The following is a 26,962-nucleotide window of genomic DNA, read 5'->3' on the forward strand; positions in this document are numbered from 1 at the left end:
AGATGTGGTGTAATGGAAATAAATATAAATGTGAAAAATAAGATGAGAAAAGGGTTGAGAGGATATGTGAAAGGGTGAGATGGGAAGTACACGGATATGAATACGGATGTATATATGAAAGAAGGGATATGCATGTGTATCTGGATGTATAGATGTGGATATGGATGTGCATGTATGAATGTGGATGTGGATGTGGATGTATGAATGTGGATGTGGATATGGATGTGGATGTGGATGTATGAATATGGATGTGAAAATGGATGTAGATGTGGATGTGGATGTATGGATGTGGATGTGGATGTGGATGTATGAATGTAGATGTGGATGTGGATGTGGATGTATGGATGTGGATGTGCATGTGGATGTATGTAGATGTATGGATGTGGATGTGGATGTGGATGTGGATGTATGGATGTGGATGTGGATGTATGAATGGGGATGTGGATATGGATATGAATCTGGATGTGAAAATAGATGTATGGATGTAGATGTGGATGTGGATGTATGGATGTGGATGTGGATGTGGATGTGGATGTATGAATGTGGATGTGAATGTAAATGTGAATAATGAGATGAGAAAAGGGTTGAGAGGATATGTGAATAATGAGATGAGAAAAGGGTTGAGAGGATGTGGATGTGGATGTGGATGTGGATGTATGAATGTGGATGTGAATGTAAATGTGAATAATGAGATGAGAAAAGGGTTGAGAGGATATGTGAAAGGATGAGATGGGAAGTACACGGATGTGAATACGGATGTATATATGAAAGAAGGGATATACATGTGTATGTGGATATGGATGTGGATGTATGGATGTGGATGTGGATGTGGATGTGGATGTGGATGTATAGATGTGGATGTGGATGTGGATGTGGATGTGGATGTGGATATGGATGTATAGATGTGGATGTGGATGTGGATGTGGATGTGGATGTGGATGTGGATGTGGATGTGGATGTATGAATATGGATGTGAAAATGGATGTATGGATGTGGATGTGGATGTATGAATGTAGATGTGGATGTGGATGTGGATGTATGGATGTGGATGTGGATGTAAAAATGTGGATGTGGATATGGATGTATGGATGTGGATATGGATGTATAGATGTGGATGTGAAAATGGATGTATGGATGTAGATGTGGATGTGGATGTGGATGTATGAATGTGGATGTGAAAATGGATGTATGGATGTAGATATGGATGCTGATGTATGAATGTAGATATGAAAATGGATGTATGGATGTGGATGTGGATGTATGAATGTAGATGTGGATGTGGATGTGGATGTGGATATATGAATGTAGATGTGGATGTGGATGTATGGATGTGGATGTGGATGTATGAATGTGGATGTGGATATGAATATATGGATGTGGATGTGGATGTATGAATATGGATGTAAAAATGGATGTATGGATGTATGGATGTAGATGTGGATGTGGATGTGGATGTGGATGTATTAATGTGGATGTGAAAATGGATGTATGGATGTAGATATGGATGCGGATGTATGAATGTAGATGTGAAAATAGATGTATGGATGTGGATGTATGAATGTAGATGTGGATGTGGATGTATGGATGTGGATGTGGATGTGGATGTGGATGTATGGATGTGGATGTAGATGTGGATGTGGATGTATGGATGTGGATGTGCATGTGCATGTATGAATGTGGATGTGAAAATGGATGTATGGATGTGGATGTGGATGTATGAATGTGGATGTGAAAATGGATATATGGATGTAGATGTGGATGTGGATGTATGGATGTAGATGTGGATGTGGATGTATGAATGTGGATGTGGATGTATGAATGTGGATGTGAAAATGGATGTATGGATGTAGATATGGATACGGATGTATGAATGTAGATGTGGAAATGGATGTGTGGATGTGGATGTGGATGTATGAATATGGATGTGGATGTATGAATGTGGATATGGATGTGGATGTATGAATGCGGATGTGGATGTATGAATGTGAATGCGGATATGGATGTGGATGTGGATGTATGAATGTGAATGCGGATGTGGATGTGGATGTATAGATGTGGATATGGATGTGGATGCACGAATATGGAGGTGTAGATGGAATAATGAATGCGAATGTGTATGTGAAAGGATGTGACGTCGATATGAGTGAATGGATGAGATGTGATGGCATGTGAATCAGGACATGAATGAATGATATGGGATGTGAATGAATGATATGTGATGTGAATGAATCTGATGTGATGAGATGGAAAATGATGTGATTGGATGAGAATGGGTACACATATGAATTGAATGTGGAATAAGTAATGTGGACTCACGAGGGATAATGTGGAAAGACGAGAGTTCATTATAGAAACTGTATTTGTGACCTGTTTGTAAATGACTGTTTTATGTCAAGAATGTTGGGAAAGCATTTTGATCGTCTTGTGAATGTCGTGGAGACCTAACTGATTAAGTTACAACAGCTGACGGAGAGTCAACGGAGGACGTCTCGCGTAGCAAGATCGGCGTAGCAAGATCGGCCAAGGTCTTGACCAGCCTCGGTTCGATTTAAATGGTAAGCTTCTGGTATGGTGGATGAGGGACCAAGGAAGCGGCCTATGAGTGAAGCGCTAGGTGACCTGCGAAGGATCCTAGAGGGTGCTGACCATACAGTGCTTGGGGTCGGCTCTGGGTCGCCGAAGATACCCACATGTGCGTCGTGGAAGATATTGGAACAAGGGGTAAGAGTTGTTTTCTGAAACCGGGCATGGATCTGGTTGACTGACCTTGCTGGTCCTCAACAACAGATGAGTCCATGGCTTTTTTTATATGGATGGTGCATTGTGTCATAAGTAGACTCCTTAGGATGCTAACTCCTAGACGTGGCTCAAACCTACCTAATGAGTTGTTGTAAGTTGAATGTGAAGTTTTTAATAGAATATGGAACTTTCAATGCACCTAGCCATCTATTTTGTATCCAAGTTAGACCTTTTTCGAGTTCAAAAGAGGAGTTTTCTCTGACCTATCATGTTCACATACTTGTTGTATATGAAATTTTGTAGCCCTGAGATTTAAAAAAATCCTTAAATCATGTGTTACTAACTCAAAGAGTGGAGTATCACACATTATAGAAAGTGTTTTGGGAGATGGTTCAAAGGCAATGTAAATAAAGGAAACCACAACAAATGACATGGTTTGTTGCAACAAAGTCACCAACATTGAAATAAAAACAAGGCTATCTTTGTGTGAACAAATAGAAATGACGAGCTAGAGAACAACAATCATGGTTTTCATACCATGCATGATTCATAGATTCAATAATAAAAAGAACCTTAATAACATGGAGAACGTGATATAGGAGATCTCAATCATGAGGACACCTTCAAAGTTTTACTCCTCCTTGAAATCCAAAACCTTTATTTTATATCTCAATTCAAAACTCGTGAATGCTAAGTCCAATTTATTCATGTGCTAGAACCTTGATTTCTTTTTTGAATTTACAAATATAAGTCTCTTGCTTCAATGAATATATACTACTTATGAAACATAATCATAAACAAATATTATTATATTGTTTGTATATAGATATTTATAAACACATTTGTAAATACTTTTAAAAAAATTGATGGATTTATATGTATCTACTTTATATTAATCTACCATAACAAATAATCTACTTTAATTATTATTATAGCTATATAATATGATTTTCATGAAAACTAATTAGCAAATCTATAACTAATTCTTAATAAATTAAAGACAAATATACAAATTCATTAATAAATAATTATACTTCTCTATGAAAAAATATATTTTTATACATTTCATAAAGACTTTCATTTTTATGTATATATCTTTATAGATTTAAATAAAACAGTATCCTTTACATTTCATAAATACTTTAATTGTCATACTACTTTGGACATATATAATATTGTCACCGTCATTTTATTATTATTTATTTTAATTAACTTCACGTACCCCCTAGTCATCTTCTACACCAAATCAAAGATAGCTTGGAAGCTCTTCACAACTTGACAGGCGGGCGATCAACTCTTAACTCTTGACTCAATAAGAAGCGTAGGAAAGTGATCGACTCTTAACTTGCAACTTGGTAGGCATGTGCTAAACTCTTAACTCCTCTCGACTCAACTTGGTAGGCATGTCATTTGGGAGATACAACGGATGTCCTCATTAATGTCCATTGCGACCCTTCTAGTAGTGGGGTACAAGGTACACTTTCTTGGAGATTTGTGTTTTTTATTAAGCGTACATATGACATTCATTGTCTCTTGGTAGCCATAAGAGGGTTCTTCAATCATTTCTCAAATGGGAAAATCATGGCTTCAATATTTTGAGGACTTATTAGTTCATTAAAAGTAAGAGGTTGTTATAGCTTCTCAAATTTAAAATGCTTTTACCAACATAATTTAATTGAGACTAACTTTTCAATTTGTACAAACCTAATTACTTTCACTAACATAATGAAATATTTTTATTAACATAATAAAATGCTTTTATCAACATAATGAAGTACTTTTACTAACCTAATGTCTTTAAGATAATACAAACATAATGAAATTAAGCACTTTATATATTTGTAGTGACATAAAAGCACACTAACCTTATTACTCAAAAAATTGATAATTATGAACTCTTTTATATGACCTTGTATGCCATGGATTTATGTTAATTAATAGGTCTTCATGGTTCCCAATGCAAAGAAGAAACTACAAAGATAAAAAGGTGTTGGTGAAAGTTCAAAACCACAACCGCGTGAAAGCAAGTGAGTGGAAAAATCTCTCCATTGTTTCTTGTGTAGGAAATGAAGGGACTCAAGAGTATGTTATGACACTATATAATCTCTAAGTGTAGGGTTCTTGATGTCCCAAAATTCCATTATGTAGATTGTTTCCATTTTCTAAGATGGGAGGGCTTAGAGAAAATGCCCTTGCATTGAAGACGAATCTAAAGAATGAAGGATATGATATGGACTTGAAAAGGGAGTCTTTATTTAAGAGAAAATTGTTTCCATTTTCTAAGATGGGAGGGCTTAGAGAAAATGCCCTTGCATTGAAGACGAATCTAAAGAATGAAGGATATGATATGGACTTGAAAAGGGAGTCTTTATTGTGTGTTTATTTAAATTATGGGTGGTGATGTGGGCATAATAGTCTTCTTGGTTATTATAGAAGCTGCAAGCATGAGCCCCATTTAAAATGTAGCTATGTTTCTTTGATTTATGTGTGGTGGTGGACATAATAGTCTTATTGGTATGTTAGAAGGATCAACTCTCTTTCCCTTGAAGAAGGTTGCAAGCATGAGTGGCCCCAAGCCAACCAACAATAGTATAGCTACTACCTGTTATATGCACATTATGTGTGCATATACTAGGAGGCTAACCCACATTAGGCTTGCGAGCATGGGAGCATGGGTTAGGACTAACCTTAAGGGTTAAGGTTAGGGTCAGGCATCCAAGGGTCACACATGGGAAATGGAGAGTCAAGAGTCACTTGAGAGCCCTCCTATATAATAGGGGCATGGGGCACACTCAAGGGAGGCTTGGAGGCTTAGACTATGGTGTCTTGTGTAGAGTATCATAACTACTCACCTAGCATACACACTATAGCTACATACTATTGGATTGGAGTTATACCTCTTGATGGTATGGGAAATCAAGGTAAAGGTATGATGTATTTAATTATATTTCATGTGTGCATCCCTTGCTCGGTCGGGTGGATGAGTTTATGCATGATTTATGCATGTCTATGCATAACAATTATCTAGAGAGATCTTAGGGTTTTAACAATGGTATCAGAGCAATCTCTAGTTAATTGTTGTTATTTTTCTTTTTTATTGTATTTTTTGGTTTTTTTAGTAAATTTTAATATTTACTAATAAAAATGTTATTTTGTTGATTTGTGTTGATGATTTGCATGTGGATCGTTGATATGGCAATTGGAACACATGTTACTACTATTCAATGGACGAATCGACGTTGCGAGGGAATTCAGTGAGTTTAATGCTATTTTTTGTGGCTTAAATTAAGCATTAATGAAAATTTTTACAAAAATACCACATATTTTATTGTGGATATTTTTGGTAGAATGGAAGACCCTAAGAAATTAAGCACAAGCCCTAAGAATTAAGCTAAGATACCTGTCTAGAGTCATTTATCTTCTTTCTTAGGATTTATACCCACTACAACAAGCATCCCAAAGGGACCTCTTTGTGTGGAAAGCCAAGGAACATGAAGCCTTTTTGCAAGGTAAGGAAATTTTGAGCACACTACTAGTTGTTATGCCCCCAGACTGGACTAAGGAATTCTTTATAGATCCTAGTGTAGGAGAAGATGCCATAGGTGTAGTACTGTTGTTGGTTGTAGCAAGGAAGAGAGCATTCTTATAGATCCTAGTGTAGGAGAAGATGCCATAGGTGCAGTACTGTTGTTGGTTGTAGCAAGGAAGAGAGCATTCTTATAAGGCTGGTATATTTTGTGAGCAGCAGAACAAAGACAATTAGAGAAAGGAATTATTTTAGCGCACAACTGGTTATGGTATCTGTGGTGTTTGCCTTAATAAAATTCAGGTCTTACTCACTTCCTAAGCCTTTCACTATACTGACACATTACTCTTTACTTCCCCATTTGATTCAATATGACCTTCCATTAAAGAGATTTTCTAAATGGCTGGTTGAGTTGTAAGAGTTCCAATTCACTTACATAGTGGAGTGAAAAGATGTAGGGGAGAACAAAGCTTGATCTCTTTCAAGCACACACAGACTCACACAAACCCTAGAAGAGAACACACAAGGTGAGAGGTTAAAAATTCTTCTTCTTCACACAACAAAAGAGGTCTACAAAGAAGATAAAGTGACTAACACACATAATAGAGTATATACAAGCGGTCCATAATGTGAACACGCTAAGTGGAACGGGTAGATGTGGATTAGTCGGTGTAGTCGAGCTGTAGGTGTCGGTGCCAGCTACCGAACCTGCCAGTGATATAAATGTCGAATAGTCATGCAAGCACCTCGTGAGAGTGTCAGCTTATGTTGAGCTTGACATCTCAACACTCCCCCTCAAGCTCAACTCTAGCTCATGAACTCCAAGCATATCTTGAAATTTGCAGAGCTTCTCATCTCTCCCAAGACCTTCGTGAGAAGAGGTTAGTGACCTAATCCTATGTGCTGACGTAGGCTAAGTCGATGTCGCCTTCCAAGACTCTCTCCCTGATGAAGTGGTAATGTACCTCAATGTGTTTTGTCCGTGCATGGAGAACTGGGTTCCTTGCCAACTGTATACTGCTAAGATTGTCACAACATATAACAACCTTTCTCTCCACATGCAACCCTAAATCAGCATGTAGCTTGCCTAACTAAGCTACCTCACACACGCTGCCACCGTAGATCCTTTATGCTAGACAAGGCAACAATGGGCTGATTCTTGCTGCTCCATGTCATAGCAGCACTCCCCAATGAAAAATCCCCAATGAAAACATAAATCCACTGGTAGATCTCTTGCCTGAGATGCTACCTGCCCAATCTCCATCTATGTACCCATATAGCTCCAATGGTACACCTACTACATAAAACAATGCATAATCAACAGTGGCCCTCCAATATCGAAGTGTGCATCGCACAGTGTCAAGATGTGGTTTGTACGAAACTTGCATAAACTGGCTCTCTAAGCCAATAGTGTAACTCAAATCTGGCCTACTGATTGTGACATAGATCAAACTCCACAATCTTCCTGTACATAGTGGGATCCTCTAACACATAACCTGCATCCGCGCTAAGCTTGCCATTTTGATCTAATGGAACCGAGATTAACTTACAATCAGCCATGCCATACTTGGACAACATGTCCCAAAAATACTCTCTGTGGTGACAGAGCCAAATACCCTCAGGTGTGCGAATGACCTCAATTCCCAAAAAGTAGCGCAAATCTCCCAAATCCTTCATCGCAAACTTCTTTTTCAGAAGACTTTTCACATGCTCAATCTCTTCCAAGTTGTCACCCCCAACAATAAGATCATCTACATAAATGATGATGATAACAATACCCTTATCACTCTTGTTTACATACAAAGAGTGATCTGCATCTGCCATATGAAAACCAATAGTGACAAGATACTCAACAATATTTTCATGCCATGCTTGTGAAGCTTGCTTCAGCCCATACAAGGCCTTAAAAAGCTTACATACATATTCTGGGTGGTGACCTGTATCCTCAAAACCTCGGGGCTGATCCATATACACCTCTTCTTGTTGCTGCAAGTCACCATGCAAGAACACATTTTTTTACTCTGGGTAACCTATATCCTCAAAACCTGGTGGCTGATCCATATACACCTCTTCTTGCAAGTCACCATACAAGAACATATTTTTTACATTCATTTGATGTAAAAACTAGCCTGTAGCTGTAGCCACCGTAATCACAACTCTCACAGTTTCCATCTTTGCAACAACAGGGAAAAATGTCTCCTCATAATCAATCCTATGTGTCTGCACATATCCTTTGGCTACCAATCTAGACTTGTACCTGCTTATGCTACCATCACTATTATGTTTCACCTTATACACCCACTTACAGCCAATAGCTTTCTTGCCTTAAGGAAACGGCACCAAATCCCAAGTCTCATTTATATACAACACATTTCAAATAGCCTCATCAAAACATGTGGGTTCTACAACCTGCACAACTTTCGCCATATAAGCATAGTGATGTGCCACATAACCATCAAAAGTCAACCTCTGCATAGGGTTTTTGACTCTTCCAGATCTTTGTAACTTTGCATTCATGGCTTCCATAGCCTTCTTCACACCAGGTGTCCTCATTTCTAGAATCCCAAGCTTCTCATCAAGGCTCATCTCTAAGCCACTAGACTCTCCACCATCAACAAGAGAATGCCCTGCAAAAATATCTGGCATACCAAGGAGCTCAACCCTTTTCTCTTTACCTTTATGTGATGTGCCAACTACATTTCCAAGACTGGTATTATGATGCAGCCTGCCACTCCATGGTCTATCAACAGAACCACTAGATGAGGATTCTCCTAGTCCACTTAATGACTGTAGTTGCTGACTTGCATTCTGTGCAGCCACATTTCCACTTACATCAGCCCCAAGAGCATCTTTTTCAGCAACATGCCAGCTACTCATCTCATCAAATACAACGTCCTTGCTTACCCTCACATGTAGCAAGATTATAGCATCTATATCTCTTTTGATCAAGGGAATATTCAATAAATACACATTTTTTAGCCTTTGGATCTAGCTTAGTACGCAACTCATCTGGCATATGCATATATGCTATACATCCAAAAACTTTCAAGTGAGACAAGTCAAGTTTCTTATCAGTAAACTTCTCCTCTGACGTTACATCATTATGGCTGAAGTAGGAGTAGGAGTCCTATTCATTATATAAATTATTGTAGACACAGCCTGAGTCCAATAGTTATGCAGCATATTCTTCTCTGCTATATCAATGCTCGTGCCATCTCTGCAATGTGCCTATTTTTTCGCTCAGCAAATCCATTTTGTTAAGGAGTGTATCTACATGTAAATTGTCTCTGAATGCCATTCTTTTGCAAGAATTCAGAGAACTCATTGGAGAAGTATTCTCCCTCCATCTGACCTTAGGCACTTCATATGCTTCTTGTTTATTTTTCAACCACCATCACTCTGAAATTTTAAAAATGAGTGAACACTTCACTCTTCTCCTTCATAAAGTACACCCACACTTTCCTGGTGTGGTCATCAATAAATGTTACGTAGTACTTGCAGCCACCCATAGACATAGTCTTTGCAAGATCCCATACATCTGAATGCACAACATCTAGTACATTCCTGCTCACATTTCTGTCATATGAAAATACATGCTTTGTTTTCTTTCCAAATTGACATGCCTCACATACTTTCTGCATACCTTCAACTTTAAACTTAGGCAACCCTCTCATAATTTCTTTAGTCTGCAGCATGGACTTCATTTTTTGTACATTTACATGCCTAATTCTCTTATACCAAACTTCTGTATCTGCAATAACTCCTGAACCATTTGCAAACATTGCAGTACTCACTTCAAGCATATTTACATTCAATGTAAACATTATTCCCAATCTATTTCCTTTTAAAATCAACCTACACTTATCCTTAAAGTCTTCTACATATCCAGACATCATCCATGAGGGTTAAACCAGACCTGCAAACCATGCTCAATCATCTGGCCAACAGAAAGTAGATTCTTTGTAATGTTCGGAATATGAAGTACATCGACAAGGTACTTCACCTTACCATCCACCATAAACAATGGCACATCTCTAACATGGACAATCCGATGAGCAGTGCCATGCCTTGTTTCAACAAAACCTGGTCTTTCAAGACTCTTCATTTTCTTAAACCACTCACATGACTTGTCATGTGGTTTGAAGCACCTAAATCAACATATCATACATCATATTTATATGCTGCTACATCATTTTCAAACACATCATTAACCATATATTGCATAACAAACAACCTCTCATTATCCTCATTATTTCTGCTAGAGGATGCATAGTTGTTTTGATGTACTTTTTTATTTCACATGTCACTCAGCTTCTTATAGCAATATGCCTACACATGTCTAGGCTTACCACAGTAAAAACAACCTTGTGTATCATTATGCTACCTTTGCCAATTACCACAACCTCTTTGACTCCCCTTGCCTCTAAACTAGCCTATTCCACCTGTGAGTTGTTGTTGTGAATCCTGGGATTGTTGCTACTGTGATAACCATACTTTTGATTACCTGTTTAGCCACCACCTTGGCCACGTCCACGACCTCTACCTCTTCCTCTACCTAAACTTGTGTAGAAGGCCTGCTGCTCTGAACTATTTTTGTTTTGTGAGAGACTCTTGATCTTCACCCAAAGTCTTCTCTTGAATGATCAGCATTGATAACACCAAATCTATGAAGTTGGGAATGCTCTCCCGAGTCTGAATAGACATTTTGAACGCCTTGTATTGTGGCTCGAGACCACGTAGACACACACTTTCACCTTATCATCATCATAACACCAATTGATGCAAGGGATTCCACAATGCCCTTTATCTTCAAGGCATAATCATTCACATACATTTTTCTTCTCGACAGTATGAAGTTCATTCTTTAACTAAATCTTTCGTACCTTAGTCTTAGTTTCATACAACTTCACCAAGGTGTCCCATGCCTCCTTAGGTGACTTGGCATCCTATATATGCCCAATCATAGTGTCCTCTATGCTGATAAAAAGCTAATACATGACTTTCCTTGCTCCTTGATTTCAATCTTTGAATTCTTTTACATATGCAGTAGTTGGATTAATCTCCGGTATCTCTGGTGCCTCCTCATGTTCACCTTCAATGTAGTCCCAGTAACCTTTTTCCATCAAGAAGTTGGTCAATCTAAACCTCCAAGCATGGAAGTTATTCTTGTCAAGCTTCTCTGCAATAATCTGGTTTATTCCATCATTTAATATCTTATCTACAACACAAACTTACTAAAAACAACACTCTTGTTTGACCTGCACAAACTGCTGTATTCTCTATAGGCGGTACTATAGTGCACCAAAACTGTCACAACCAAGGACCTCAATTTGTATACATACACCTAATGAAAACTTTGAGACCTATTTGCAGTACACAGTGTCTACAAAACCAAACAACCTTCATGCAGTTCCAAAAATAGAGTTTTGCAGAGAATCGAAACTTATCCCCGCGCAATAATCGTGAACGCTTGGCGGACTGAAAAACAAAGGTCCAAATGCGCCCGAAATGCATTTTGACCCAAAAATTTAAGTCCAATAGATATTATAGTTGCCCCCTGTAGCTCTCCTCCCACGAAGAAAGCTCCTTAATCAGAGTTCGTTTTTTGGTGCCTCCCAAACTCCTCTTGAAGAGCTCCCGACAAGGGTGTAGTAGCCAACACAAAGGGGGAAGAGTAGATGAAGCTCTTACCCTTGTACCGGTTCATGTGCTTCTCTTGCTTGCCGCTCAACCCTTAGCATAAACCACACTCGGATACCATGAAAAGATGCAGGGAAGAAGAGATCTTGAGCTCTTGCAACACACACTCACACAAACCCTAGAAGAGAATACACAAGGTGAGACTAAAAATTCATCTTCTTCTTCACACAACAAAAGATATCTACAAAGAAGATAAAGTGACTAACACACATAATAGATTATATACAAGTAGTCTATAATGTGAACACACTAAGTGGAGTGGGTAGATGTGGACTAGTCGATGTAGTCCAGCTAAAGAATCTCTGGCAAAGATATGTCGATACCAACTACCAAACCTGCCAGTGATATAAATGTCGAACGGTCATGTAAGTGCCAAGTGAGTGTCAGCTCATGTTGAGTTTGACATCTCAACAACATGGAGTATAGTACAAGGACTACATTAGCAAATATTTTGACATACAAACAAAATCCTTTGCTATTAAGGGAAGAGATAGTTGATGAAGAAGACGGTACCCAGGTGAAAAGACCCTAAAGGAGATATGTTTAATGCTTTTACCATGGATTTTGATGGATCCTTTAAGAGAAGCTTAGGGGTTGCCAGTGGAGGAATTATTTTGTTAAATCCAAGAGGTACATTAGTATATTAAGAAGGTATTAAGTTGCAAGTGTATACTAGCAATGAAGCTGGGTATGCCACTTTAGAATATGGACTCCAACAGTACCTTAAGAGAAGAATTAGCACATTTATCATCAAGGGATACAATTTATGGGTCATTATAGACAACTTCACAATGTTTGAAAGTCCAAGAATCCCAAGTTCAAGGAATGGTGCTTCCAAATCAGAAGGATGCTGCAGAAATTTCAAGAGGCCCAGATTCAACATGTGAAGAGGAAACAAAACCAGGCTACAGATACATTAGACAGAGGGAGTTTAGGCAAAGATTTGGATGCATATACCATAATTGTAACCCACCCTAGTTATGTTGGAAGAGAGATTTCACATGAAGTTGAAAGGTTTTTGCACACAGGTATGGTACCTTCAAGTTTATCCAGAAAACGTAAATATGATTTCATGAGGAGGGCTCTGCAGCAGTACAATATTGTTAGCGATCAATTCTACATGAAGGGCAAGGATTTGGTTCTGAGAAGGGTCCCAACTAGAGGAAATCTTGGCCATAATGGATTTATTTCATGAAGGGGTATGTGGAGGGCACTTTTCCTTAACTGAGGAGGATTCTTACTGTAGGTTATGTGTGGTCCAGTTTAAGGAAGGATGTTTACCATTGGTGCAAAAGCTCTGAGACATGTGAGAACAAGGAAGAAGAGTGTTGCACCATGAGTTCAGGAAAATTTTTATTTCATATGGAGATTTGGAGAAATGGGTTTTAGATGCAATTGGTCCTCTATCCAACCACAACTGTCAAGGGTAGGACCTACATCTTAGATTACTTAACCTGGTGGGCTAAGCCTAGATGTGTAAAAAGCATTACTTCAAAGAAAGTGGCTAGGTCTGTTTTTGAAGATATTTGTGTGCAAGATTTGGCATTTCCTTGGGGAGTTGTTGACAGATCAAGGACTTGGTTTCTGAAGCCATATTGTAGAAGAGCTTATGCAAAAATTCAACGTTACACACAAGTTTTCAACCCCTTATTATCCACAATGTAATGGGCTAGTTGAAAGGTTCAATGAGGAGTTGTGTAAAATTTTCACCAAATGTCTGGAAGAACATCCCAAGAAATGGTACTTACATGTATCTTCAGCTATGTGGGTCTACATGACAACTAGGAGAAAAGCTACAAAATTTTCACCATACCACCTAGTTTTTGGGAGAAAGGCCTGATACCCATTGAAGTGGAAATCCCCAGTTTGTAATTTTTGTTAAAACATCACGAGAAAGACATAAATGAATATAAAGAGATGTTGTTGGATCTTCAAGAGCTACAACTGGTAAGGAAAGGGGCTTTGGATCACTACATCCAACTAAGTAAAATAGGAGGGCTAAGCTATTTAATGAGACAATGAAGGATAAAGATATTAAAGAGGAGGATCTAGTGCTTAGGTACAACACCAAATTGGATAACACTTTCCAGACAAAATTCCAAATCAAATGGGAAGGACCTTTCAAAGTTTTGCACATCTAGGAGAATGGAACTTACAAGCTGATAGCTGGATGCTAAAATTCATTCAAAGATAGTAAATGGATATAGATTAAAGACATATTGGTGCAGAGTTATGATAGTCTAGAAAGATCTAGAGAAAGTATATGAAGACTTGGTTGATGATGAAGCTGTTGCAGTAGAAGAGCATGAAGAAGGTTGTTGTTGGATATTTTATATAGTTGTTGATGATTTTGTTGAAGTTGAGAACATAGATCTGGTTTCTTTCATTCTCATGTGTGAGAGATCTCTTGTTTTGTTCTGGTTTTCATTCATTTGCTTAATCTTGACTCCCAGATTCTGTTAGGTGTTGCATAATATTCTCAAAATATACATATAATCAAGTTGTGTGAATTAAAGAGTTGTTCTTTGGTTTTGGTTCAATTCTGTGTTGCCTAGAAGGAGCTCTTTGGAAGACAAAGCAATAAGTGAAGATTTGTATAATATTGAGTTTATGTTGGGCCAGTCAGCCTGAGTAGGGGTCAATTCTATGTTAGCCAGACATCAGAATAGTCAAGAGGTTGTGTTGGAATCCTGTTCTAATCTATTTGGGCTGATAGGAAGCAATTGTGAGGCATAGCTGACTGTTTTAGGTCTGTCTAAGGACAATTATCAAAAGGCTTATTGTTTTATAGGGTGTCTATGTTAGAAATCTGACACTGGTGGTGGTTAGCTTATAGTTTTTGAGGATTGGTTCTGGTTGTGTTTAAGTGTCTTGAGATCCTTGTGGTGTTAGCTGACTTAAAGGAGAGATTTGTTGTGTCAGCTAGGTCAGTTAGGCTAGTTGGGAGGAAACAATCCTTTCAGAGGCAGTGTAGTAGTCAACAGAGAGGTTGAGAGGTGAAATTTGGTTAAGTTGATTGACATTTGAGGGTTTATAGCTGCCAGAGGACATTTTGGGAAGTTTCAATTTGACTTTGCAGGAGGAAAATGAATGAAAGGTTAGAGGAGGGTCAACAGGACAATCAGGAACGTCTAGGGACTATCTCTATAAGTCCGTGGATGCTGGAGGATCGAAGCGGATACTAGAGGATCAATTTTGGACTACAGTATGCTATCCAACTTCGAAAGCAGAAGGCATACAAAAACTGACTTGTCTATGGCAGCCAAGAGAGTTTATGGTCAGACAAAGGTCAGTTGCTTAATTCTGAGAGAGAGGCTTTAGGACAAGGATTTGAGGCTAGCGGATGCTGGAGGACACTTTGGGACTCCAAAGAGAAACTTTTTGGCAGGATACAAAGGACTTTGGAGGCATAATGTGAGCACAGCTAGAGAGGAGTTTAGTCAGATGGATGTCAACTATGGTCAAGAGAGGCTATTAAGTGATAGATTAGAGTCGTTGGAAGTGAGAGCTAGCCTTAGAGGACATTCTAAGTTAGCGGCTGGATTGATTTGGGAAGTTGATAGAAGGTATTGACGTATCCCATTAGGGCAATTGAGGACCAAGGGATAGTGGCTAGGTGTTCTAGTGCCTTTTATATTTATTTTTTGTTGGGCTATGGTGCTTGTGATAGACTCCTCTCTCAATGGTGTTCTTCTTCAGCTATAGAGGTGGTATCATGATGCCATCAACGATGTAGAGGCCTCCCAGATTGAATGGAAAGCTGAAGGGTTTCACGATCAAGGACATAGATCTCGTGCCACCCGAGTCGAAAGGGTAAGTCTTATCTCCCTTCACCACAAGTGTATAGCCACGTGAGTCAAACGTGAAGTAACACTGCCCCATTGTGAAAAGGTGATCTCGGACGATGCCTGGATTGAATGGAAAGGTCAGTGGCCTCCCACGATGATGAGGCTAGACAAGATCCGGCTTGGATCAAATGAATACCAAGGCACTCTAAATCTAGGACAATGGTCCTGTGACAATCTGTGCAAGTGAAGAGGCTAAGGAACCACCGTCAATGGAGAAGTTAGTCATGTACCCTCCAAGATCAAACAAATAGGTAAGGTATACATCATTGATTCTCGATATTAATGTCGTTGTAGTACCAGGGTTGAAGGGAAAGACTGTAAGCCTTTTTGAATCCAAAATCTGAGGTATCCACCAAGTGTAATCAACACTCCTCAGAAGATTGTGGAATGGTCTCGGTGCAAAAGAACCACCATGTATGTCACCCGACTGAGATGTGCTATAGGTGCATCACAATGATGTGCCACATAGTCGGTCACCATGTCCCCAAAGTGACATAGAATGCACCCATAGGAAAATGTCCCGACCCCAAAGAACATTGGTTCATGTTTACGCCCATGGGAGCCAAAAGAACATAGCTCAAAGTTGGCATCATGCACGATCAAGTGCAAACCAATGCCATCATCCACTAAAGCACCACTCAAACAATCAAAGGCACAATCCACTTCATTGATGTGAGTATAAATATGATCCAAACCATGCACTTCATCCTTAAGTGCAAGATCCTCTATGTGTGCGTGATCCATCAAGATAGAAGCATGGTCAATAAGATCAACATAGACCTCATCATTACTAAAGATGGATAAAGTGCCTATACATGAAAGCTAAGTAGAGTCCCCAACCTCAGAGTATTCAGGATCACTAAGGGCACCCCTATAGGAATGATCTATACTAATCCATGATGCCCCTATATTACCTAGATCCCAAGACAGATCTATCTCTAATAACAATGGACCTAAGCAATATCTAGATCAAATGAAAAGCTCTCTAGATCCGTATGCATAATCCTCTCTCTACTTTGAGGTCTCACCGCAAAAAAATCATCGCTTGCTATGATCATGTGCAATGCTTGGCTGCCCAAATATATACACTAAACCCAAGTGAAAGCTACCAACATTGCTATGAGATCTAGGAGTAGAGATAGAATCATTAGATATCCATGTGGATAGAAGACCTAAAAGAGTAGCGTGATTCATCTAGCACTAGAAACTTAGGTCTATGCTCCTCATGCACTGTCGTATGCTCATCAACAAGTAAAGTATCATCATACCCAATCTCAAACATGTCAATGGATGTATCACTAATCAAAATTTGATCCCCATGATATTCTAATGTATCACTAATACACTCAAAGCGTGTGAGAAGCCCAAGGTAAATAAGCAAGGTAGATGGGGAGTGTAAATAGAAAAGTGTAATGTCCAACCCTAGTGTGAATGGGTTAAAGAAAAATAAGTTAATTAGGCTAGAACGAAGATGTAAAGGGGTAAAGAGAGAAAATAAATCCTTTCTTTTTAACACCACTGAGGTCTTTACATTTCAAACTCCCTTCTTCTCTCTTTTTCTACTGGCAGCCATAGACCACTGTAATGAGATGGACTGAGAGCTTTCTTCAAAAGCACAATAATGCATTCTAAAGCTGATCTGTTTGCAGTTGCTCTTGCACGTAGGCCAAATTTGGCTCTTGCCATATGATACGCCAAGAAAGTAACATCTAGCTTAGCCATGGATTAGCCTAATTAGCTTGGATTAAACAAATCTTGAGAGATTAACACTAAGGAAAATGGAAAGTAAAGAGTAATGATAGATGAAAGATGTCAAAAGGTTCAAAGCTACAATAGTCCTAGAGCACATGCCTTTTATAGTCCCAAGACCCATGTGCCCTAATCCCACATGTAAATGATCCTAAGTCCATGTGCATGTGTATCCTAAAAACACTTTATTAAAAACCATCCCCTCTTAACATGATTTTGTCCTCCAAATCGAAGGGTGGTCATGCATGACAATACACATACACTGAGAGGCTATATATAAAATCCAAAAATTAAACAAATAGTCCGTATACATCCAAGTGTGGAAATGAAGATCGGGTGACATAAACAGTGTAGAGGCTTCCTAGATTTAATGGAAATTGGAAGAGTCACACGATTAATGACATAGATCTCGTGCCACCCACGTCGAAAGGATAGATTGTATCTCCCCATGCCATGAGTGTGCGGCCACTTGGGTCAAACAAGAAGTAATGCCACCCCACTGTCAAAATGTGATCTTCGACATTGCTCAGACTGAATGGAAAGTTCATTGGATGCCCACACGATGATGTGGGTAGACAATATCCTGCTTGGATCAAAAGGAAATCCAAGGCACTCTAAATCCAAGACAATCTAGTGTGCAAATGGAGAGGCCAAGGAACCACCATGTATACCATGACCAAGATGTGCTATAGGTGCATCAGAATGATATGCCACATAGTAGGTAACCAATTGCCCAAAGTGGCATAGAATACACGCATAGAAAAATGTCCCGGGCCCAAAGAACATAGTCTTGTGTCGACACTCATGAGAGCCAAAAGAACATAGCATAAAGTCAGCATCCTGCAGGATCAAGTGTGAACCAATGTCATCGTCCACTAAAGCACTACTCGAACAATTAAAGGTAGGATCCACTTCATGGATATGAGTAGAAGCACGATCTGAACCATGCACTACATCCTCAAGTGCCACATTCTCTATATGTGTGTAATGTATGAAGGTAGAAGCATGATGAATAGGATCACTGTCTACCTCATCATCACCAGAGAGACGGATAGAGTGTCTATACATGAGAGGTAAGTAGAGTCACAAAACTCAAAATCTCCAAGATCACTAAGGTCACTCCTAAAAGAATGATCTATACCAATCCATGATGCCCCTTTATGACAAGTATATGACCTAGATCCCAAGAAAGATCCATCTCTAATGACAATGGATCTAAGTAGATATCTATATCAAATAAAAATCTCTCTAGATCCATATACATAATCCTCTCTCCTAAACAAAGTCATCTTCGCTATGCTCATCTGCAACGCTTGACTGTCCATGTTACAAGGTGTGCTATGAGAGCTAGGAGTAGAGATAGAATCATAGATGTCCCTGTGAATAAAAGACCTAAAAGAGTAGCCCGACTCATCTAGCACTAGGAACTCAGATCTATTCTACTCATGCACTATCGTATTCTCATCAAACAACTGAAGTATTATCATCCCCAATCTCAAACGTGCATCACTAAATCAAAAGCTAATCCCCATGATAGTATAATGCATCACTATGATCCACTGGAAAAGGTAGGAGACATAGGTGTATCATCAATCATAATGCTCGAGATGGAAAGCTTGAGGGATCAACACTAAGTATAATGGAAAGTAAAGTGCAATTTTAAAAGGTTCAAAGCTACAATAGTCCTAAAGCACATGCCTTTTATAGTCTCAAGGCCCATGTTCTTTAATCCCACAATGTAAATGACCCTAAGCCTATGTGCCTAGGCCCATCCCATGTGCATGTGCATCCTAAAAATACTTTGTTACTACAGGAGACTTGTTTCCTTTCATGGAACTTGTCAAGTAGCATTAGTGTAATTTTACTCAAGAATAAGGTTCATGGACTCGAAACATTAATTTGGTAAGTCTATATCAATCTCTAATACAAAAAGATAATTTAAAAAAAATAAACTTATTAGCCATTATACAAAATGTATTGCATGCAATTTTACTATTTATGAAGATTCAAAACCAATATGCATGGCTTCCTTAAGAGCTTCTTTAATATAATGACAATACGGTAGTAATATTGAACAAAGAGGATAAGACTGATGTACTTGAGAAAAGGATAGTCAAATGTATTTCCCTTCCCTACAATCACTAGAAAACATAGAAATGGTGATGGATCAAAAGCATTAGTAAATCCATCCCAAAATCCTTAGCACCTAATCAACCACCTCGTGAATCTTTTCTCTACTGAGGATGATTGGGTACTCATTTATTTTATAAATGAATATTATTTCTTTTGAGTAATATATTCATTTTTACAATAGGTACTGTAGTGGCTTCTATTGTCAAACATGGAAGAAATTGCATATCATCAAAGAAGTAAAAGACACAAGCCTCTTTTATCTAGATCCACATAAAAGGTGATGTGGAGTTATTTATTGAATATCAAGAGGTTGATTCTATGATACTGAAAAGCAATAAGAAGTTCCAAGAAACATCTAAAGAGATCATGCCTCCTCCTCATAAGGAACCTTGAAAGCTATCCTTATCCAGTAGGCATGGAAAATTCCTCCACAAACGAGAAAAAAGAATTTTAAAAAAGAAATGAACTACCACAACCAATTGATGTTTAATTTTGATTTGATTTTGTTTAATATGTAGTTTGATGTTTGACACTTAATTTTTTTGCACCATAGGCAAGATATTAAATACTCATGTTAGGATTTATGGTTTGGCTTAGAATGTTATACTACCATGTGAAAGTCTTATTTGTCTTAAGGATTTTTATTATTTTAAATATTCATGTAAATAATAGTGGCTTTTAGCAAATATAGAAAATCACACTTGTTTTTATTTTGAGTAAGAAAATTTTTGTTCGTTTCATTGAATATATATTTTAGATTTAGCTAATAAGCTTACAAATTATGTATGGTGGTACTCTTAAAGTAGTTTCATAATTAAGAATAGCTACATACCAATTATATATATTCTCTAATATACATTTTGAACTATGACAACATGTCTAAGCACTACTTCTGGTATTAAAGTAGTTTTGTCATGAAACATAGCTACATACCGATCATACATATCTTTTAATATAAATCTTGAAGTATGTGCCAACTTGTATAAGCACTAAGTCTTAAAGGATTTTTTTGATGAAGCATAGCTACATACAAAATCTTGCATATTTTACAATGTAAATTTAGAAGTATGTGTCGACGTGTATGAGAATAAGTAAAATTTTCAAAGTACACTTCTATTGCAAAGACTCATGTTTGTTTATAGTGTTACATACATCTTTTTCCTAATTATGTATTTCTTCCAACAAGTAAGATGAGTTTTGGTGATAAGATATTTTTATCTTTTTAAAAAAAATATGTGTAATGATGATGCAAATCCATGTAAAATAAAACTTTATTTATTTCCAATAGCCATAAGAGAAAGAGAAAAGGGAAAAAATCTTAGCTACTAAACCTTGAGAGAGAAGTGTAATAAGTTATACTCTCCTAAAAAGAATAAATTATCGAGAAAGTTTTTTTAAAACTATTAAGGTTCTTATTTATGACACATCCCTTAATAATCACATACATATTGCAAGGCACCTAATACCTTAAAATTTTTTATTTAGTATTAGAGTAACTGTTATTTTAAATAAACTAATAAATTTAAGACCTTTAAGACACAATCATTTTCAATATATTTTCATCATAGTAATCAAGCATTTACAAATGACACTAAAGGATGTCTCACTAGGCATTACCAAGTGTCAAAATTATGTCACTATATTAGAGAGATATTTAGCTAGAAATTAAGAGATTAAAAGCATGCATAAGAACTCAATACAATGAAATAAAGTGAGATATTTGAAAGCGTTCATAATACAATATTGAAATCTTCATGTGGGACCAAGTGTGTGAGTTAAATGGCTAGTTATGCAGTAGTGTGTACATGTACTACATATACATCTTGTTTTAAAATCTTCATGCAAAAATTGGTATGTGAGTTAAATGACTAGTTATGTGGCACTGTAACTTGTACTACATACACAACTTGTTTTAATCAAGGATGCTAGCAGGCAAAGTAGATGGTAGTGACAAAAACTTTAACCATTGTAAGTACTTACTTGACTTGTGATAAAATACACAATGGAAACAATTCCTAATAAATAAAAGATAAAGTGAGATGATTGAAAAAAAAACCCCTAAGTATTAGATTATAAAGTGAATCTAGCTAAAAATGTATTAAAGAATAACTAGTTCAAAATCTAGATAAATATAGAAATATGGAAAGATAACTATATATATATGTGTGTGTGTGTGTGTGTGTGTGTGTGCATATATATATATATATATATATATATATATATATATATAGATATATATTTATGTATATACACATATATACATAGACATACATATTTTTGTATATAATTATATATTTATAAATATATACAAAAATACAATTGAGTGTGTGTACACGTAAACACACACACATATATAAAGAGAGAAGGAACAAAATGAAGAAAATAAAAAGTTACCCTAATAAACATCTACTCATAATACAAGCTAAGCTCACTACCATGAACACAAATTTTAAGAAAGTGAAATACTAGCTAAAAACATTCATAAGGGTAATTTGGATAGTTAAAAAGAGAGACAAAAAAATAAAAATATATTCACACACACACACACACATATACACACACAAACAAACATGCGTACACATACATATACATGTATATATGTATGTGTATATATCTATGTGTATACATATCTGTACGCATGAAAATATGTGTGCATACATAGACACGTATGCATGTTTATGGATACATGCATGTGTGTGTGTGTGTGTAGAAAGAGAGACAGAGAGAGAGAGACGAATAAGAGGTGGGAAAAGAAAATTGCAAAGGTCCATAAACATCTTATCACATAACCTAAACTCACTATCATGGACGAGATTTGAATAATGTGACCATACCTCAAGATTACGGATCATGTGCCCACTTGTTTATGTCCTTTCAAACTCTTAATATCTTTCCAAGGTTTCACATGCATGAAAAGAAACATTAAACATGAAAGCATGAGATATAATAGTAATTAAAGACAGAAACATTTAGTTGAAAGACTATATGTGTGATTACTCTAGATGAGCATGTAATTGATAAGTTTTAAAAATTGAAAGAGTACATGTGTGAATACTCTAGATCGTCATATAGTTGATAAGTTTTAAAAATTGAAAGACTATATGTGTGAATACTCTAGATGAGCATGTAATTGATCAGTTCTAAAAATGATATTCTTTACAAATAAATAATAACAAAAAAAATCTCTAATAAAAGGGGTCCAAACATATCAATGCATTATTAAAGAAATCAAGCAATTAGTACTAAAAAGAGTGTAAAAATTGTCCCATTCCTTTCATATATGTGCATGAAAGCGAGAAAATATTAACATTTTGGATTAAATTAAAGGCACACTTGGAGTTTTCATGAGCTTTACTTGGTATCAATTACACATTTAAAACTTTTCATTGCAATTTCACGTATATAAATGAATCATGATAAGTTATCTTGGAAAACAATGTGTATATTCAATGGAAGAATCCCCAATACCCATAGACTTCTTAATTGTTTATCACATTTCATTTATGATCTTAGAGAACTTTTTAAATGATAACATAAATCAAGAGTGAAATCTCTTTATGTAAAGAAATATAAATAATCATTTTCTTAAGGCTACAAAATAAATACTTAATTTTACAATATTTTATCCTTGATTGAGCTTTTTCTTAATATCTTATCCATGATTCAACGTTTTCTAGGTGTAGTCTTTCATATTCATAAATGTCTCATACATAATTATCTTCTTTGAAAATCTTATTAATAATAAAAATATTTTCTAAAGTTTTATTTTAGATTTAGGGATTTGATAAGTAATATATATATGTATGTAAATAGCTAGGTAGTGCTATAGGTTTATATGTTTGTTTATAGGTAGGTATACGTATGCATGTGTGTGAGAATATGTGATATAATTTACACACACAAATGAGATGAGTCTCTTAACTCAAACAATGAAGAAAAAAAAAGATCCATATAATCCACCACAATTCACTTAAATAAATTAGGACCTGCTACATAAACTGGAGAGAGAGAGAGAGAGAGAGAGAGAGAGAGAGAGATCTTAAGTCTCTTTTACTAGAGTCTCAATAAGTCTCTCATCTTGTTTTATTAAAAAATTAGCTTCAACTTAAAGATGTAAATACTTTTAATAAGTAAGCTCATAGATAAAAGGTCATCATTAAATACTTTTAATTATCTACTAAAAATCAATTAGTAAGTGATTGATCTTTGAATCAAATGACTTTTTTTTAAAAAATTCATTAAAAAAAAATCCAACTAATATTAACTTCAAATCAATATGTAATTAAAAAATATCAAATTATTTATTTAACTTTGAAAAATAAAATATAATCTTGATTATAAATCAACTCCACTTGCACAAGAATTATATGATTAAGACTAATTACTCATTTTAAATAGTTTTACTACCGTTTAACTAAAAATTACTACTAGCGAACAACTATTTGAAACTCTTGATGACTACTCAATACACCTTCATCATATTATTAGATAAATTCTAAGTTTATTTTAAATTACGATGATAAATAAAAGTATTTTAAAAGAGAAGAATGTATTAGAGATTAAGACAATAAAAGAGAAATCACTCAAGAAACTTTAGAAAACAATTAGTTGTTTATATACAAAAAGTTTTAGTTTTTGTACATCAATTCTATTCACATTTTGACAAAATAAACTTTAGCCAAAAATTTATACCATGCCCTTTATTCACTATATAGTTACATAGATATACTTGCAGTGACTTATTAGACCCACATGTATCTCTAAACTGAGTATATATATATTTGTTCTTAAATTTTCTTTTAACTTAAATAAATACTCATTTACAACCTCAAACAATCATAACTTTACACATTTTGACTTTTTAGTTATGCACTCATAAGGTTAACAATTGTGTGTTACTTTAGAAGTCTACATGCTATGCAATTTACATATGTTATTTAAGACTTAGATTAAATTACTTGGACACTAGAGAAGATCATGACTTCATCCTGAATAAAGAATAATGATTTGTAGCTTATACATACACAAAACATTAAACCTTATCTTAGTCTACAATATTGCCTCTACATTTAAACCTTTAACTATGGTAGGTTACCTACATTCTTGCTACTATTGACACGCAATTTAGATATAGTTTTGATTTGCCATGTAAAATCTCACAAACAACTTATATGTGCTCCTCCTTTTGCTGCCTACAAAAAGAGTCATAATTTGTGTTTAGCATTTCTATATTAATGTATGCAATTTGTTTCTAATAGAAAGATATTCAACATGATAAAAGAAAGCATGCTATTTAAATAATGTTTATGTGTTGAAGACAATATGCATGGAGTGAAGATATGCACAAAGATAAAGAGCTCTTTTGATCAACAAAGATATGTTTATTTAAAAGCTTAGCCCATAAGACAGTTGAGGTAGACACGGAGAGAGAGAGAGAGAGAGAGAGAGAGAGAGAGAGAGATTGATTTTCCCCCTTAGCTCACAAGAGAGAGAAGATTTTTTTTAAAACTACATTACGTTTGAGGACCGTAAAGAAGATATTAATTAGGGTAGTAATATCGAGTGTTACTCTTCTAAGACAAGGCTAAATGTATTAAACACACCCAATAAGCTAGCTACTCTCCTACATGACTTTTGACATCTTTTGTATTAAATGCACTCATATCTTTTTCTTAATTAGCGTCTTAGATGGATAGGCAACGTACACATGACCTTAGAAATTCTAAATCCCCTCCATTATCATGTAAGTAGTCTCATTTTTCTTCTTTGTAAGTCTAATCTTCCAATTTACTATCATAAGATGAGGTAGCGAACGCACCAAGGAGGATAACATTGTAAGTCTAATTTACTATCATAAGATGAGGTCGTGAACGCAGTCAAGCGTTGATTTAGAATACATATACCAACTTGATCTTTACAGGTAGAACCAACAACGACTGCCATTTTAAGCCAAAGGATGCGCACCGCAGCGTCAAAACACACACAGTTTAGCGGCAGATCTACAGGTGGACCGTGGAGGGCTGGAGGCCTACCTGGGGCTGGCAAAGTCGGAGGTAGAGGAGAAGACGATGAGCGCCAGCTGGTCGTAGGCCTTCTTGAGGAGGCCTTGGAGAAGGTCACCGGCGGGGTGGTCGAAGCGCCGGAAGGCCATGGGCTTCCTCCCGCCATGGCTGGCTGGCTATAATACTCAGGAAGCTGCTCGCTCGTTCATGTGGTTGGCACTCAGCAAAACAGAAAGGTAAGCGGCACCCTCTCTCTATGTATGTATGTATGTATGTTCTTCTTGAATGCACCCCTTGTGCTGCACACCAGCCATGGCTAATAAGCGAGAGCCCAAAAGCATGCCCTGCGCGCGTAGAGAGAGAGAGAGAAAGGAAAGATGGACTGTCACCTCTGCGTCAAGGAACAACCTCTTCACATGGGCCGATTTGACCGTTCAATATTTTATTCCAAAGACTCCCAAAATCAGGGCCTTTTCATACACAGGAGTGTGTGAAATGTGAACTTCCGGATTAGGGTGGTCACGGCTCAGATTCTTGTGTAAGACAAGACAACATGCACACTCAAAATATGTTCTTTTCTACTCGCCCCTTCCTTGTCTTCCTATGGACAATTTTTGATTTTTTAATTTTTTGGCAAATGGATCGCACCAACATTGTGACAAAAACTTGTGTTAAATTTTTGAGATTTGAAAGCCATACTTCATCAAGTCGAGTCATTTGCCAATTTTTGAGGCATTTACAATATGGCCCCGTTATCTATCTATGGCAATGGGTATCCTATTCACCAAAATTTAGTATAGATGTCCAATTCACCTATATTTAATATGGGTATCCTATTTATTAGCACCCATTTAATTGTGTGTGTGTGTGTGAGAGAGAGAGAGAGAGAGAGAGAGGCATGTCCTGAAAACCCTTATTTACGTCCTCAAGCGGAGAGATATATATTTCCTCCATAAACAAATCTTGAACATAGTAAATCACATCCAATAAGCCTAGAACTTCCTCCCATAAATCACATCCAACATCTAATAAACTTGATAATCTAAAGTAGAAGACACAGTTTTCTTTCTTCTAAAGAAATCAAATATTCTTATCTCGAGGAAAGTATTTTCGTGTGAGAACTAAAACTTAGTTAGCTTTGAATTGATAGTGTATGGGTTTATTGTTTGATAAATTGGATATTATGTGGTTGAAACCATAGACCAATATCGTGCATTTTTTTAAAGGCACTTTTGATAAGAATAGATGCTAGTTTATTTGTAGCA

General features: G+C 36.6%; 1 protein-coding gene across 12 annotated transcripts in view; it reads right to left on the minus strand.

Annotated features, from left to right (window-relative positions):
* The window catches only part of LOC147636788 (uncharacterized), a 76,066-nt gene extending 49,941 nt beyond the window's left edge, over nucleotides 1-26,125 (minus strand). Inside the window, exons 1-3 of one of the 12 annotated variants that reach the window (XR_015266228.1) lie at nucleotides 25,728-26,072; nucleotides 22,530-22,584; nucleotides 19,661-19,703 (exon numbers count right to left, since the gene is read on the minus strand). Coding sequence is in view for 10 of the 12 variants with exons in the window: in XM_086800323.1 (XP_086656449.1) it covers nucleotides 24,820-24,887; nucleotides 25,728-25,863 (204 nt within the window). In the remaining 2 variants the exon portion in view is untranslated. Of the gene's footprint in view, nucleotides 1-11,436; nucleotides 11,455-12,283; nucleotides 12,301-19,660; nucleotides 19,704-20,103; nucleotides 20,122-21,301; nucleotides 21,711-22,529; nucleotides 22,585-24,668; nucleotides 24,888-25,727 lie in introns of those variants that run through there. The other 11 variants (XM_086800330.1, XM_086800328.1, XM_086800331.1 and 8 more) reach the window with 11 other exon arrangements.
* Between the last annotated feature and the right edge of the window lie 837 nt (nucleotides 26,126-26,962).

The sequence above is a fragment of the Cibotium barometz genome, chromosome 7, assembly GCF_041138505.1.
Source record: "Cibotium barometz isolate CiBa-2024 chromosome 7, ASM4113850v1, whole genome shotgun sequence".
Classification (NCBI taxonomy): domain Eukaryota; kingdom Viridiplantae; phylum Streptophyta; class Polypodiopsida; order Cyatheales; family Cibotiaceae; genus Cibotium; species Cibotium barometz.